Source organism: Brassica rapa, chromosome A07 (assembly GCF_000309985.2).
Source record: "Brassica rapa cultivar Chiifu-401-42 chromosome A07, CAAS_Brap_v3.01, whole genome shotgun sequence".
In the NCBI taxonomy this organism is placed as follows: Eukaryota; Viridiplantae; Streptophyta; class Magnoliopsida; order Brassicales; family Brassicaceae; genus Brassica; species Brassica rapa.
Genome location: NC_024801.2, coordinates 16,060,160 through 16,077,852, shown reverse-complemented (window position 1 = coordinate 16,077,852; position 17,693 = coordinate 16,060,160). Strand labels below are relative to the sequence as shown.

The window sequence follows — 17,693 nt, the reverse complement described above, 5'->3', positions numbered from 1 at the left end:
ATAATGTATTAATGTATTAGTAAAAACAAATTTAAAATTCATGTAATCTTCCAAACTCAAAAATAGCTGTGTAATTTTTTTGAAGTTTTCTTGACAAAATATACATTTTTCAAAATAAATATTCAAACTCAAAATTATAATATTTCAAATTTTTAAAAAGATAAAATGATTGATAATAAAGAATAACGTTTTAAAATGCACAACGAAAAACAAACTATATATGTTGTAAAAATTAAAGTAACCTAATATTTTGAAATATTAATTAAAAAAAACTTAAATATGATAACATCCAAAAATATTATATATCAATAAAATTTACTAAAATAATATGATAGATTCTACTATGTATAAAATTTATAAATAATAGAGCTATATTATTTAAACAAAACAGTATCTTTAGTTATAAAACCCATAAAATACTAAAATGATATATGCTAAAATAAAACACAACATGTAAATATAAATTATCTTAAACATATATATTTTCTATGATATAAATAAATAAAATTTTAAAATATATTATATGAAAAATGTATAAATTAAAAAAATATTTTAAAGGAGGTTTTCTATTTGATTATTTTAAATTGTTATTTTATTGTATCTAACTCAAAAATATATTTGTAAATAATAAAAATTAATAACAAAGTAAAATGTATCAAACAAATTACTATATATTAATAATACAGACTAAGAAATATAAACAATAATATAGAGTTACATAATATATAACACTAAAATGAAAATTATATATTTAAAACATTTCTAATAATATCAAAAATATTTATAAAGTGCAAAAATATTTGCATAGTCGTGGGAATCAAAATCTGGTATGTCTTGTTTGAACGGGTTCAATTTCTTATTAGTGTTAAATTTTAATTCATTCATTATGTTATATTAAAATCATATATTTTCTTGTCTAAACTCCATTTTGAAAACATTTACCAATGTGGTGTTCTTACAGCCACCAGTAAACATAAACTTCTAAACATCTGACGGTTTGTAACGATCTCGATTTCAATTTTAAATACATGTTTCATTGATCTATTCAGGTCTTAACCGATTATTGCTTCCGTATATGTAATTGGCACTGGAAGCAGCCAACTTTCAATGGTGCTATTCACAGACAAATTGACTTTTACTGTCGTGTTATTTTCATGAATGATTATGTTTTCTATAAAGGTGTCACATCGACGATGGTGACATTGGTAAGGGAGGGTAAAATATCGTACGTAGGATCATATATGTGGCATATCCACTACGTGGCATAACTTAATTGGGTAGGCAAGATTTTTTTACATTATCAACAAATATTTGAAAACTATTATTTTATGTGTCAATTAGTTTACCTACCGGCCGTAGCAGGTAGCGAAGAGATCCATTATTGGGAGTGACCAAAATTGGAATAGTTTAAGTTTTCCAGATTTATAGTTTCTACACATGTTTATGTATCTTTTAAGGTTGAAGACTTGGTTTCCACTTACCATGATGGGAAAGGGCACAAAAATATTTTGTTGTGTGGCTAAGATAGCAAGAAACCCATTTCTTTTCTTCATTTCTAATCATTTTCAGTTTTCGATCTTTCTTTATGCCAACACAAACCGATGATTAAACTTTTCTTTCCTTTTTTTCTTTATTTTTAAACGGATTTTTTTTTCTCATGTCGGCCAATAGACATTATGGCAGAAATGGTGAAACCATGACAATTAAAAAATGAATGGAAATTCTATAAGAAAAAGCAACTGTAGTTTTACGTATCCAAATTAAATTGCTTAAAAGTTAAAAATATAGGGATTAGATTATATATGTTACAGAAAATTACGTATTATTGAATAAAAAGTAGAAAATTGGTATTGTGATATGTCTTTATAGAAAGAAAGTAAAAAGTATTTCCAGTTAAACTGATGCATGAAAAACCAAAGATACAAATTCTAATATATATGTTACAAAAAAACAAATTGTAATGTGTAACAATAGTTATAAATTATTAAAATACATAAAGAAAGAAACACTGTTGGGATGTGAATTGGATAGTGATAGGGAAATGTCAAAATCATGGGAGCCAACTAATTTGGGAGGATCTTTAGGGGAAATGTGTGGACAAATTCGTTTCTACATTTTGGCATTTGTAACCAATATATATATATATATATATATATATAAATATGGTGGTAGATTTATTGGTAAACATGTATTTCATTAGTAACTAGTCAAAGATTTCGACCACCTGCCTCATATTTTTCGAATTGTAATTTCTCTTTGTTTTGGAAAATATAAATAAATAAATAAATAAATATATATATATATATATATATATATATATATATATATATTAATATCATATCAAAATTATTTATTCACTAAATTTTAATTTTTGTCATTGATCAGTTATTAAGAAAAACATCATTTTCTCAATTTCTTAAGATTTTTTCTAAATTATTATTACTTAAACTTTTCAAAATTTGGTTTGCTGTGATTAAAATTAATGATGTGTTTTTAAGACTCATCCAAAATATTTATAGGGGTTCTAAATTTTTATCATGGATTTTAAAACATTTGAAACAAGAAAATTAATTTTACAAATACATAATAAAACAAATTAAAAAAAAATTATAGTGCGCGAATTTCATTTATCGATCATCAATAGTAATTCATATAAAATGTGCAGAGTATATTGAGACAATGTTTAATCATTTCACTTATCTAATTAATTGCTATCCCAATATTTGGTATATGTGTATTTTGCTTTGCTAATTTTTTTATTGTAAATTCGTAGAGTATAGTTGTAATTTTTTTTTGTAATGTTTGAATCTGTTCAGTAACCAGCATAAGAAAAAATTTTGGTCAAATTTTTAATACAATACCAAAAAAAGCAATACTCATAATTTAATGCCAATAGCACCCAAAGTTTAGTGTTGTTATGTTGAAATAAATAAGTTCTGAAGTTTACTTGTTTTTTTGGTCGACATTTTATACTAAAGCCACAAATTGGCCAAATATTACAAAATGATCAAAACAGTGAAAAATCATAACAAAACATTACAAATACAAATACAAACCGAACACAAAGAATAAAGAAGTAAGCATCAACTTTAGTACATGCGTCTTTCATCGATCCTTAATTTGATGATGTATGCATCGATAGTTTCTGATAGATTAGGAAATATGTAACATTTCATATATTGTACAAATACCCTAATGAATCCAGTGTATATATAGTTTACATAATGTAATATATGAAGGTAAGAGTTTTGCCAAATTACATGGTATCAAAAGCCAAAAGAAATATCACCGAAAAAAATTTGTTTGAGCTAAATCCACTGAGACTGACAGAGACGAATGTCAATCCAAGTTTTTCTAATATTTTGGGTGAGATTTTTTTTTTTTACTTATCGCCGTAAGTTAATAATCAAATCTTTCATCTCCTTCATCTGAGAAGATTAATGGCGACTATCAGCAACAAAAACTCATCAAAACCACCACCTGAACACAGTGAAGAGGTTTTGATTCATCATTTTTGGGGCTAATCAGTCTCGATCACTCGAGAGATCGAATGCATGGCTACTTCGCTTTATCCTATTTAAATTATACTAGAGTTTGATCCGCGCACCCGCGTGGGTGTTAGTTTTTTTTATAAATAAATATTTATTTGTATAAGTGGTAATATATATTTTAAAATTTACCCGTTAATTTTTTTTTAATATGACATTTCTAAACACAATAATTTTATAGTTTATACTGAGTAGTTTTATTTTATCATGTAAACCCTTAATTATATCATCCATTTATTTAGAATATGACCTGTAAAGTCACATAAATGTATTTTTATTTTTTATGGATCAAAATTTTATGATAATATATAATAAAATTGTAGTATAAACTGTTTTTATGGATCAAAATTTTATGATTATGTATAATAAAATTGTTGTATACTATTTATTATGTATATGTGGAATTAGTAAAATAATTACCATATAATGTATGTAATTACGAAATGTATATATGGAATTAATTATTTTCAAACACACATATGTATAATAAAGTAGAAAAAGACAAGAATACTAATAGCTAGGTTTATTAATTATTGTTGCCATAATTTTTAGTTAGAATTTGATTCTAGAAATGTATTAATTAAAGAGGAAAAGACAAAAAATCCTAAAAGGTAGCTTAATTAATAACTTCAGTGGCATGCCATTGTAAATAAGTTGAAAAACTAAGGGTTATTTTATTTGTGTACTTCTCTTTTAATAATATAGACTAGATTTTAACCCGTACACCCGCATGGGTGTTTAATTTAATATTTATCTAATTTAATTCTTTTTAATATGATTGAATATATATATTTTAAATTGCCACTATTAAATATTTGTTTAATGTATTTTGAAATTAATTAATTAGATTCTATAGCATTTTAAATTTTAAGAATATAATAAAGATATACAATGTATAATATAGTAAAGTGTGATTTGGAATTATATATATATATATATATATTATTGTTATTAATGTGATAGTTTAATTTAGGGGTTTGTTATGTTAAGTTAGTCAGATATTCAATTATTTTAGGAATACATAGTTGATTTCTTTTCTATAGGAAATTTGTTAATTCTTATTTGAATTCTATGTCCAACTAAATCCATAGGAAATATATCAAATCATTGATTTTTTGTTTGAAAAAAAATTGAATTAATTTACAATTAATACAAACTTAAACCAAATGTTTTTAAAATTGTATCTAATTCATGTTACATATATAATCTATATAATCTGGTTTAGTGATGTTCTCATCAATTACGTTTACTAAAGTTTTTTTTCTAATGAATTTTAATGTTAATTCAATTAGATTTTGACACTTGATTCAAAACTTTTGGTTTACTAAACGATTTTATGCAGAGACTGGGATTGTGGTGCAATGAAGATGAAATCCGTTTTATGGTCTTAAAAAATACAAATGCTATTACTGGATAACCAAACATTAATTGGCTTGTTATTTATTTCCTATTGTAATATGGCGTGAAAGTTTACTAAGACTATCTTCAATAGTTCACTTTATTTTTCATTCTAAAATATAGTAACTTTGTAATAGAGTTGTGATATACTTTAATAGTACTCTATTTTAAAATGAAAAATAGAGCGATGAACAAATAAAACAATTTACTTTATATATAGAATAAACCTATTTTTACTCTATTATAGATGGAAAATAGAGTATTATTAGAGTATTTTTACTTTAAACTCTATTTTAGAGTGAAAAATAGAGTGGAATTAGAGATACCTTAATAATTATAAAAAATGTAGAAAATTATCAGTAGTATTTGACTGTAAATATTTAGGAAAATCTTGGATCAATTCAAATTTGTACTTCTGTTTTAATAGTTTAGATATATATTTATTTACACATGCAAAAGAAAAATCGAATAGTTCGTTTAGAAAAACAGAGATATACGCATCATTTTGGAGTATGATTCTTTTTAGATCCGACGAAGAAACAAAAATTATGATAGTGGAAATGATTGAAGAAAAAATCAAAACTATCCAGAGGTAAACCAAAACAGATTAGAACTAAACAAATCAATCGACAAAATAAACAAGAACAGAACAAAACCAAAACATCTAATGGTGAACGATGGCGAAAAATGACCCCGGCTTCCAAAAACCAAAGTTTGCTATGGAAATCACAATCACAACCCATAAACATATGTTTTCACAATCACATCCCCATAAATATTATTTTCAACCATAGTATCCAACCAAAAAAAATTCACTATATTCTTCTCCAAATTTATTATGTTCAAATAAAAAGGAACATTTATTTACCCACTTGCATTTTTTTCTTGTCGGCAAGGTGTCTACATTGCCTGCTTTTAAGATGTCTCTTATATAATGATTCCACATGATTCGAACAACTAGCATGAGCAAATTAGACACGACTATCCCTCCAACACGAATACTATTAATAAGTTATGAAAAACTTATGGAAGAGGATTTATTTATATAGTTCTATAAGTTCATATTTTTATAATTTGTTGTAAATTTACTATTTCTATATGTGATTTATGTATCAGATACTTCCATACGATTGGGTCTGCGCAGACAAACGAGTGTGCGAATCTTACGTTAAGCTATATCATTGCCATTTGCTAGTATTGCCACTGTGTTCTCCTTGTCCAAAGTTTATGTATTTTCTCTAACATACTCCTTTTTTTTTGTCTAACATACATTTTATAACTTTAATATTCTATCAATACTATTAAAACATCAGTCAATTAAACAGTCTATCAATACTATTAAAACAAAAACACAATTTAGATAGACCATATGATATTACCAAATTTGAATCATTATATCAATTATCCATCTTAATATATCTTATAACAACCTAATTATTTAACTTATTCAACTAAATATTAAAATAATTATAAATTTAAATAAGTAAAAAGATATTCATACAGATTTTTAAACATTACAATCTAATAAAATCTTACAATATCATTTTAAAATATAAATATACAGTTTTTTAAAATATTAAACTTTATAAATATCTAAATAATACATAATTTCGTAATTAATATTAAATAATTACAATACATTAATATTAATTTAATTATGACTTACTTACAGAATATAAATTTATATTATATTATAGCCTTATCAAATATTAAATTGGATAATAAATGTACTCTATTAATTAATTTTTAAATAATTAAGTATATTAAAGTATATATATAAACATACATAACAAAAAAATTAAAAAAATTAAAATATAATTTAATTTATAAATTTTTTTATAAAATTAAATAATAAATAAATAATTATAATTAATAAAAAATCTTTTAAATTTTATAAAATAAAAGCTAGATATATATATTTGATAAAAAAATATTTTAAAATATGAGACATGTTAAATCAAATATGATATGGTTTTAACAACATTTACCAATGAGACATGTTAAATTTAATATGTTTTCATTTTAATTTATTAAAAGAAACTAAAATAAATGCAAGACACAGCAAATAAATTGATTATATTTTAATATTCTATTATTCTATTATATATATATATATATAGATATATATATATTTATTTTAATTGATTCTTTAATATTAAAAACACAAATAAACTGTTATATGAACATATCTTATTTCATCAAACAAAATATGTAAATTAACAGAGCATACATTAAATTTACCATATTTGTAAAATATTATGATATTGCGTTATAGTACGGTTGTTAATATAACAATTATAAATTTATATTTTTTGCAATCTGTAGTAAACATTCCCCTCATAAATTAACATATGGATATATTAAAATCTTAAATTAACACTTTTATTTATTTCAAAATTTTTGCACTAAAAAACTAAACTTATAAGTATGTAATAAAGGTTAAAAATGACATTTCTCAAAAATTATTTTCAACTATTTTTTATATATTTCAATTAACAAAATGTATATAGAATAGTGATTATTTTTTAAAAAAAATTAAAGCTAAAATTAAAAATAATAATTTAAATATATAATTTTAAATAAAATAAAAGAAAACTTAAAATAAATAAATTTGCCTCTGCATGGTTTAGAATCTGGCTCGTAAGTCGGTTTCCGCCGAAGTGGCCAAAAGTTGATCATGCTCACTTCCAGTCATTGTCACGTAATCCTGGTTATCCATTTCATTTTAGCACCAAACCGTTAGAGTAAAATAAAGCATGGCGGCTCTCATGATACTACATAACACAAAAAGTAAAGAATATTGAACAAGGAACAAAGATCAAATATAGTGTTTATTGATCTTTTAGAGCAGGAATTAAAACATATAGGTTTAGTAACCCTAGTTTTAGTCGGTTGTCTCTATAGTCAAAGTAATGAATAATTGAATAGTCGATCCCTTGTGCTAAAGTTTAGGAACTCTATTTATAGGTTTTTGTAGTCGAAATCTAAGTTAAATCCTTAAATATCCTTAAATATGGAAGATTTCTCCTTATTATAGTTGAGAAAAACCTGATTTGAGATCTAAAAATCGTCTAAACAAAAGAAGAAAGTCAACGTCCTACTATAAGTAGGAGGAATAATTTTGTGGATTAATTATCCCAGCAATTATGAATCTAATTCACAAATACCAGAGATAATAATCAAAGTAACAAATTCATTAGTAGAAATAACTTACAAAGGCCAAAATTATGAGACAATAATCAAAGTAACAAATTCAGTAGTAGAGGTTTAACAAATCAACCATATAAAAATATCATGTCTTTTCTTTCTACAGCAAATTGTCAAAGGAAAACATCTACGTTGTGATGGACAAAAGTCGCATGTATTTTTAATGGAGAAAAATTAATATTTCGTTCTCTTAATAAATCTACATACTCTCAATAAAATAACATAATTTTAATTTTACCCTTTTGTCCCCCCCCCCCCCCCCATATCAAAATTCAAATTTTATGTTTTTAGATTTCACTGATCAATGTAAAGTTTTACTAATTTTTACAGTTTTATCAAATTCTAAAGTTTTACCAAGTTCTAAAGTTTTATCAAATTTTACAGTTTTACAAAGTTTTATGGTTTACAAGTTCTGCATTTTTACCAAATTGTACTTAAACAATTGTACAACTTGGTAAAATTATGTACAAAAATTTACCAAGTTGTACCTCGACAGTGGTACAACTTTGTACTAAATTCTACAGTTTTACGAAGTTGTATTTGAACGATTGTACAATTTAGTAAAACTTTGTCTCTGGATTGTAGTACAAAGGAGGAGGAAGAGGAGGAGGAATAAAAAAATGAATAATTCATATTAAAAACATAAGAAATTTTGTAGAAGAAGAATAGATTTGAGAAAAAAAAGAAATAATAGAGAAGAGAAAAGAGAAGTGTAAGTTTAGATTTGCGAGAAAGGGAAAGAAACTAGGTTTTGAAGTATGAATGATATTGTTTGAAAATAGATAGATGTATTAGGGTGTTTTGGTATTTTAGATAGATTTTCGGATTAAAAATAAATAAAAACATATAAAAAAGAACAAAAATATATAAGATCACTTTTTTGGAAGAGAGAGCATTTCAGCATTTGATTCAACAAAAGTCTCATATACTCTTAGCGGAGAAAAAATAATCTTTCATATTTTAATGAATCTACATACTCTCGTATTCTTAATGAAATAATAGAACTCCAATTTCACCTTTTTTTACCCCTTCCCCTCTCCAAATTAAATTTCAAATTTCAAACTTTTAGATCTAAATAATCGATGTGAAATTTTACCAAATTTTACAATTTTACTTAATTCTAAAGTTTTACCAAATTCTAAAGTTTTACCAAATTTTACGGTTTATAAGATCATTTTTTTGGCAGGGAAAGCATCTCAGCGTCGTTTGATAAAGAGTTTCGTGGAATTGAGTTTTAAGGTCACTATCATTTCTTTTGAACAAAATATCAAGTTAAATCGTGAATCACATGCAGGAGGGGTAAATTCGAAATCAAACCAGTTCTTACTCTTCTTTAGATTAGCGTTATTAAAATATTATATAATAGATCTGAACCTACCCCAGCCGTTAGATCACTGACCCACCTTCATGTGAAAGGACAATCCCGTCCAAGACAGAGCTCACAATCTCATGTGTAGATTTATCTTATTAACATGTGCCTTGGTTTCTCGATTCCGATCGACTGGTCGGATAGTCAGATATCTTCTTCAACCTTGCTATGTGGCAATATGTCAATGGTAGGTGATATAGTATTTTCTTGTTCGCTGGGGGTTCATCAGAAGATATATCTAATCTGATTCAAATCAATTTTCTTATAGAAAGAGTTTAAGATAAAAGTTACATGCTAGTTGTATTCACGGTTGACTAAAACTAAAAGAAACAGTTAAAGCTTTCAAGAAAATGTACTCAATCAAATATGTAATCCGCATGGCGGCACGGTTGTTTTGGTTTTAGAGACAAGAACGTAGTCTCTTACTAATATAAATTTTCTTGCCAAACTCTTATTAGTAGAGTTTGATTTTACTGGGCGTTAACACCATACGTTGGGATACTTGTTCATTCGGATTTATGCTTAGTATTTGAATTTTGATTCCATAAGAAATCATGAAGCAAAGGAGCAGTGCCGGTAATTTTGGTGGCCTAAAGCCAAAAAAAATAAATTTTTCAATCATATAAACTATAAACATCTTAAAATGCTTTTACACCACAAAATATATGAATTAAAAAAATTGTACTAGATTCACCATAACAAAATACAAAGTCATTTAGGAATTACCAAAAATAAGAGATTTTTAAAGATAAAATTATGACAATCAAGTTTAAGATTAAGAGATCAAAACATTACACAACGCTGTTAATAAGAAAGCATAAGAAAATGTGGCCTTCAAATGTAATTTAAATTTGTGGCATAAATCTTATACGTCACATGCTTTCAGGTAGGGACAGAGCTCTGCAAAAGGAGACACTCTTAGAACTTCGTAGACGTTTTGGCGAAATCTGAATAATGCCATATTACATAAAATAAAAGAAATGGCAAATATTCAGTTAATGATATGTAAAGATACATTCAAAAATTTTGTATTAGTAGAAATATTGGGATTACGACTTTGAAATGGTGTTTTATAGACTCAACTCTCTTAAAATTAAATTTTATTTTGGTATTTCAAGGTACTTAACATTTATTATACACTATAAGTATCATGCCTTAATTTTGTAAGACATTGCGTATGAAAAAAAATCTAGAACACATCGAAACTCCTAGTATTTAAATAATATACTAGATTTTGACCCGCGCTTAAAAGCGCGGATTTGTTTTTGAAATTAAATAAAATTTTAATGAATTTCTAAATAAGATAAAGCATTGATCTGATAACATTTATTGGAAAATAAATCATACCAAACTGAAAAAACGAAACCAACATTAAAATAAATTTCATAAATAGGCAAACAGATTCTATATCTTTAAAACCAATACTATGTGGGTTAAAATTCTAAATAAAAAAAGAATCATTTCAGTAATTTATTTACAAAATGTATATATAATATATTCTCAATAAAATACAATATATTCTGAAAATATATTCTAACAATCGACTTTCTTTAAAATGAATTCGAAATCAATAAAAGTGTTAATCAAGTAAATGAATATAATTAGCATATCGATAATATATTCTCTTTTGTTTTTCAAATTGATTGTTACAATCTAGGCAATATCAGCATTGATTTTAACAACCAAAATTTCAGTATTTATTTGAATGAAACATTTACAATATATTTTCTATTGTTTCGAATGCCTATACTATTGTTAATGAGCAAAAACCAGTTTATCTTTTAATAAAATTATAGAAATTGACTTACAATACATGTTAGTTTCATTTAATGTTGTAATGAATTACCCATATTTGAACGTTAAACCTTTAATATTGCTACAGTCCGTGGTTGGGATTAATAAGTGATGTATTGATAAGAAGTGTGTTTTAATAAAATGAAGTGTATCATGTGGTATAATATTTTCGTGTACCAAATGATGCGGTCTAATAAATAAAGTATATATGTGGTATAATCAAATAGTGAACAAAAAAGATAAGGGTCTAATACATAAAAATATTGACTGAATGATTGTTAGAGAAATATAAGGTAACTGATTGTTAGTTGAAATTTAAAGTAAGACCAAAATATTATTAATTAATGAAAGGGTCCAAACAATTTTTTTAAGTAGATTTATTAAAACTCATTCTCTTTTAATAGTATTGATATATATATATATATATATATATATATATATATATATATATATGAATTTCAATATCATACTTTCAAATGAAAACAGCGGGCAACATCAGATAATATCTCTCTAATAGTATAAAAGCTTTAAAAATCAAAATAAAATATCCAAAGCAGGATCAAGAAAATCTAAAATCTCATGAAAGTTAAATATTAGCACCCCAATAAATAAACACTCAATTATGACATTCAATATTTTGTTGGTTAAAGTATTGGTTTATGAATTTAAAGTGTATACATATATATTTCACAATTTTCTGATATTAAATATGATAAATAACGTATTTGAATATTTTGAACACTCAACCCTTTAATTAAATTTATTTTCTAACATATCAAGGTGTTTATTTTTATTATATAATATATGTAAATATTGTACACTTGCTTGTAAAATTATATATATATAATTCAAAACTATATCCGAGTATCCTAGTCTTTTAATTAAATACTTTATTTTGAATACCATATATTTTGAAAATTGAATTGAATATTTGAAATAATTAAAAATCTAGGAAATTTTGAAACTAAAAGTCTATGAAGTACTATCTTATAATAATTTAAAATTTTAAACTGTAAGTAAATATTTATAGAAATTTACCAAACCTTTTGTCAGTAGCTTAATGTCTCAGTTATGTTATGCTCCTTGTAAATTTTGTTTGCATGCAAATGATAATTTATATGAAAGGGAAATCATTATAATTTCGATAGACATAGAACAAAATCTAAACACAATTAATATATATGTGTTACTATAATTATATTTTAAAAATTGGATTCACATAAACTGAGGAAAAATATACAGTTTCTTCATCAAATACTCTACAAAAGATATCACTATTCATATTTTATAACAAAGCAAAGAAATAATAACAATATTTTGTCAAAGAAAAACACACATTTATATAGTAAATATATAGGTAAAACAATTATTTTATTAAAATATTTATCTGAAATTTTGAAACGGGTATTTATAAAGTTTGAAACGCCCGCCTTTCAATAATCATCTTACGCAATCAATACTATTAAAAGGGAAAGAGTTTTAATAAATCTATTTTAAAAAGTTGTTTGGACTCTTTCATTTATCTTATTATTTTTTGGTCTTACCTTAAATTTAGACTAACAATATGTTACCATATATTTCTCTAACAATAATTTATTTAATTTCTTTATTTATTCACTACTATTACTATATTTACCATTTTGATTTTTAATCGTAAAAGCATTGAAACTAATGTTTTATATTATCATTTTTATCATATAATATATGATTTAAAGCAAGAGAAGTTACTCGACATATATGTGTACATTCTAACTTCCTCTTTCTTTTATAATAAAGTAATCATATCATATATAAATTTTCGCACTAAAATCTCATATCATATAGTAAACTTCCAACCGTCTATGGTTTGATAGATATTTTCATATCTAAAAATGAGTTTTCTGAATATTCATGTTACCTTCACAAAAATGTAGAAATTCATTGGTTTTTTTTAAGTTAACCCGACTTCACGATATCAGTATGGATTATTCACGATTTTGAAAATTATTGGTTTAGATATTATATTTTTTTTATACTTTCACTTAAAAATGAATCAATACTATTAAAAGAGAAATAGTCTTAAAAAATCTAATATAAACAAGTTGTTGGAGTCACGTATAACTATTTTTTTTGGTAATACCATTAATCATTCTAATCATACAAAATTTTAAATATTTTTAATATATCCTAATATTATTCTTTATGATATCTTTACTCAGAAAAATATTTCATCAACCATGTTTATGTACAATAACGTTAAAAATCTATATCAAAAAGTTGTTGGACCTGATATAAACGTAATGGGTCCACATATGTTCAGGTATTTAGAATCTTAAAAAAATCACAATATCTAAAAAACCGGAAAAATATTCGAAACTCCAAACAAATACCCAAAAAAATTCAAATACCTAAAAATTCAAAATATTATTCAAAGTCTGAGACGATGAACTGAAAAATACCCAATTTTTTTTTAATTTGAAAATTTACCTGAAATCAAAAACTATAATCGTAAACCAAAAACTTAAAAAAAAATGTCCATACTAGAGGAAACATATTTGAAATATCTAAATATACCTAATAAACACAACATATTTATGATCGGATCCAGGGTATGATCCAGACTCAAACAAAGACATGCGGGTCTAAAAAAATCCAATATGTTATCTTCTCTGGACCTGAACTAAACCTATATTTTCGGGTCGGTTCAGTTTGTTTTTTTATCCGGATATAATTATAATGCCTAAAATAAACTTACGTAAAAGTGTATATATAAAATCTCAATTAAACTAATTCATAGATTATATAACTGTTAAAAATTATATTTTTTGATATAATAAAACTTTGTATTATAATATAATCCAAAAAACCCGCACTTGAAAATCTAGTTTACTATTAAAATATAATTGTATGCTTTAAAATTGTAAACACTAGTTATTATTATGTTAATGATCGAAATTCCGTTGAAAATTTTAGAGCCAGAAATGCCTAACCCTAGTTATTATATCCTTACTTAAAATGGACGGCAGTGTCTCACAAACAAATAAAAAAGTACTGTACTTAGAGCCAGAAGCCAGGTCACAAACCAAAGCATTGACCCAAAAGCAGTGCGTACCGGATTTAGTTGTAATAATAAAACGAATATAAAGACCGGAAACCTGTTAAACCGGTGCACCACTGCCAAAAAAGGACCAACAACAATTAACGTTATACACACTACCGATATAACATATACTTACAATTTATTTAATTATAAATATTGATCTTCCTCTTAAAATGTGTCTGAAATGTTCCCTCACACGTCTCCCTCCTCTCACTCTCTCTCTCTCTTTCTCTCTCTATCTTCTCCGTTTAACAGTCTCTCGCCGGCGGTAACTTTTTCCGGCGATGAAACTTCTCTTCCTCATTCCTCACCGTGATTTCTAAACCTCCTTCTCTCTCATCTTATCACGTGATCAACAGACTTTATACTGTTTCTTGTCAATCTTTTATAAACCTTTTGTAAACTTTTCCGACAGAGACACAAGATGTTGGATCTTAACCTCGACGCTGACTCTCCCGAGTCAACTCAGTACGGTGACTCGTACGCAGATCGGAAAACATCAGACGGCTCCGGGAACCGGTCAGAGACGTCCACGTCGTCGGTCATCAATGCTGAAGCTGACGACGACTCTTGCTCGACTCGTGCTTTTACTCTAAATTTCGATATTTTAAAAGTCGGAAGCAGCGGCGACGGCTGTGGCGGTGGCGGAGATGAAAGCACCGCCGTGACTAAAGAGTTTTTCCCGGTGGCTGGAGACTGTGGGCATCTACGAGGGTCGAGCTCTAGAAGCTGGATAGATCTCTCTTTCGATGGCTCGAGGCAAGGAGAAACAAACTTAGTGGCTCCGGCGCCGGCGCCGGCTCCGGTGAAAAAGAGTCGGAGAGGACCGAGGTCAAGGAGTTCGCAGTACAGAGGAGTTACCTTCTACCGAAGAACTGGTAGATGGGAGTCACATATATGGTAAAAGCCAATTAAAACTCCCTGACTTCTTATTTAAAATTTCATTAATTCAACTTTTTATTTTAGTTTCTGAAACTGATTAAAAATTAAAAACCTTTATTTGTACTTTGTGAAATTCGATTAAAATCCAAAAACTCTGTTTTGGTTTTTATTATTTGCAGGGATTGTGGGAAACAAGTCTATTTAGGTAAAAGATTTAAATTTTCATTATTTTAGTTCTTGATTTCATTTTTAACAATCTTCTTGATTTTTCACGTATAGGTGGTTTTGACACTGCTCATGCCGCGGCTAGGTAAAGTTTTAGATCATTTTTCAGCATTGTTTGTGTCTTTTGATGATTATGATCTTATTTCTTTTTATATATATGTAGAGCTTATGATCGAGCTGCTATCAAATTTAGAGGAGTTGATGCTGATATCAACTTCACTCTCGGCGATTACGAGGAAGATATGAAACAGGTTTAGTTTTTATATTATTTGTGTCATCTAGTAAAATCCTTTCTTTCATGGAAAATGTTAATTGAGTGTTTGCCCCTCTCAACAGGTTCAAAACTTAAGCAAGGAAGAGTTTGTGCACATACTCCGTCGACAGAGCACAGGTTTCTCTCGGGGAAGCTCCAAGTACCGAGGAGTTACATTACACAAATGTGGGAGATGGGAAGCTAGGATGGGTCAGTTTCTTGGTAAAAAGTGAGCCAACTTTTTCTCTCTTTGATCTGAGCACTTAGAAGTAATGTTAAATGACTAGAAAATGGTGTCTTAGTAATTGAAACCAAAAGTGGTGAGATTGTTAAAATGTTTTGGGGATTTTTAAGATGGGTTGAATTGCAGGTATGTTTACCTTGGGCTGTTCGACAGCGAAGTAGAAGCTGCAAGGTCATATTAAAACAATGATCATGAATCTTTTACTTGTTTTGCCAGAGAAAATAAAAAACTTTCTATTCTTAAAGTTTTGTACCTCTTTAAGAAGAACTCCACTAGAGCTCTTTTTTTAACTCTTTCTGAACACTTTGTTCTTGAAAACAGGGCTTATGATAAGGCTGCGATAAGCTCTAATGGTAGGGAAGCAGTTACCAACTTCGAGCTTAGTTCATACCAGAATGAGACTAACTCTGAGACCAATAACCAAGGTAACGTACATAATCTAGTGTAATACTTTAATCATCAGTCTATAAAACACAGCTTATGATTGTTGTTTTATTTATTTATGAAGGTGCTCATGACAAGCTTGATCTCAGCTTGGGAATGTCTCTTTCCCCCGGGAATGCGTCAAAGCAAAACGGAAGGCTCTTTCATTACCCTTCTAATACTTATGAAACTCAGCGTGGAGTTAGTTTAACGGTAATTTCTCAACACCAATCTCTGAAAAAATCATGAAAACGTTTAGTTATTGTCTTACAACGCTTGCAGATAGGTAATGAGTTCATGGGAAAGCCGGTGAACGCACCTCTTCCTTATGGTTCATCGGACCATCGCGCTTACTGGAACGGTTATAACAACCCTGTCGAGGTAAAAAAAAATAATAATCTGAAATGTAACCAGAAAAAACTATGTAAAAACCATACAATGAGATAATGTTTGTTTGCTTGTTTCTTATGTTTTGGTTTCCAGGGAAGGGCAACAGAGAAGAGAAGTGAAGCTGAAGGAGGAGGGATGATGAGTAACTGGGGATGGCAAGGACCAGGCCAAACCAGCGCCATGAGACCGCAACCACCAGGCCCACAACCACAGTTGTTCTCAGTTGCAGCAGCATCATCAGGATTCTCTAATTTCCGGCAACAACCTCCCAATGACAATGCCTCCTCTCTTGGTTACTTTTATCCACAACCTTAACTTACAGAGGAGGCTTTAAAACTATGAGTGTTATGGTAACTGGATTATTTATAAAATGGGATATGCTTTTCTTTATCGTCGATGTGAAACATGTTCTTCCGTGTACCTTGGTAAAGAGAACACGACTCTTGGAAACTGTAAGGCAAAAGTTTTGTAAATAACATAAAAAGTAAAATTATTGTCGGTATATTTACTTATATACTCATATCATTAATATATAATTAACATAACATATACTTATTTCATTGTTAACAACATTATTATAAAATGTTTTTTGTTGAAACAGTAGACCTGAACATTAGAATTTAATTCTACCTAAATAAAAATCGATTAGATCTAAATTAAAAAAAAAACAAAACCAATTTAACTAATTCAAACTATTTAAAAGCTATTAGTTAAATTAAATCAGATCGGATAGATTAAATTGAATCAATTAAATCGAGTCGGTTTTCTATTTGAAATATATCAGTTTACTAATATTGAACGAACCCATTTATTCGATCCACATTTTTCGACAAATAAAATAATCCATACATCCAATCCACATTTTTGAAAATAAAATATGA

At 27.0% G+C, this 17,693-nt stretch overlaps 1 protein-coding gene across 2 annotated transcripts; it reads left to right on the top strand.

Annotated features, from left to right (window-relative positions):
* The first annotated feature begins 14,550 nt into the window (after nucleotides 1–14,550).
* Nucleotides 14,551–17,324, top strand: LOC103829752 (ethylene-responsive transcription factor RAP2-7). 2 transcript variants are annotated; one of them, XM_009105449.3, is made up of 10 exons: nucleotides 14,551–15,295; nucleotides 15,457–15,482; nucleotides 15,557–15,587; nucleotides 15,666–15,753; nucleotides 15,839–15,984; nucleotides 16,126–16,170; nucleotides 16,321–16,424; nucleotides 16,508–16,635; nucleotides 16,705–16,803; nucleotides 16,906–17,324. In XM_009105449.3, the coding sequence occupies exons 1-10, from the start codon at nucleotides 14,820–14,822 to the stop codon at nucleotides 17,125–17,127; spliced, it is 1,365 nt and encodes a 454-aa protein (XP_009103697.1). In that variant the 5' UTR covers nucleotides 14,551–14,819; the 3' UTR covers nucleotides 17,128–17,324. The 2 variants fall into 2 exon arrangements, with proteins under 2 accessions (XP_009103697.1, XP_009103698.1); XM_009105450.3 differs by lacking the exon at nucleotides 16,126–16,170 and having other exon boundaries at nucleotides 14,556–15,295.
* Nucleotides 17,325–17,693: the final 369 nt, after the last annotated feature.

Coding starts and splice junctions, on each gene's coding strand:
- LOC103829752 (XM_009105449.3), top strand. CDS start 14,820: ATGTTGGATCTTAACCTCGACGCTGACTCTCCCGAGTCAACTCAGTAC. Junction 15,985..16,125: donor GGTCAGTTTCTTGGTAAAAA/GTGAGCCAACTT, acceptor GTTGAATTGCAG/GTATGTTTACCTTGGGCTGT. Junction 16,804..16,905: donor GTTATAACAACCCTGTCGAG/GTAAAAAAAAAT, acceptor TTTGGTTTCCAG/GGAAGGGCAACAGAGAAGAG.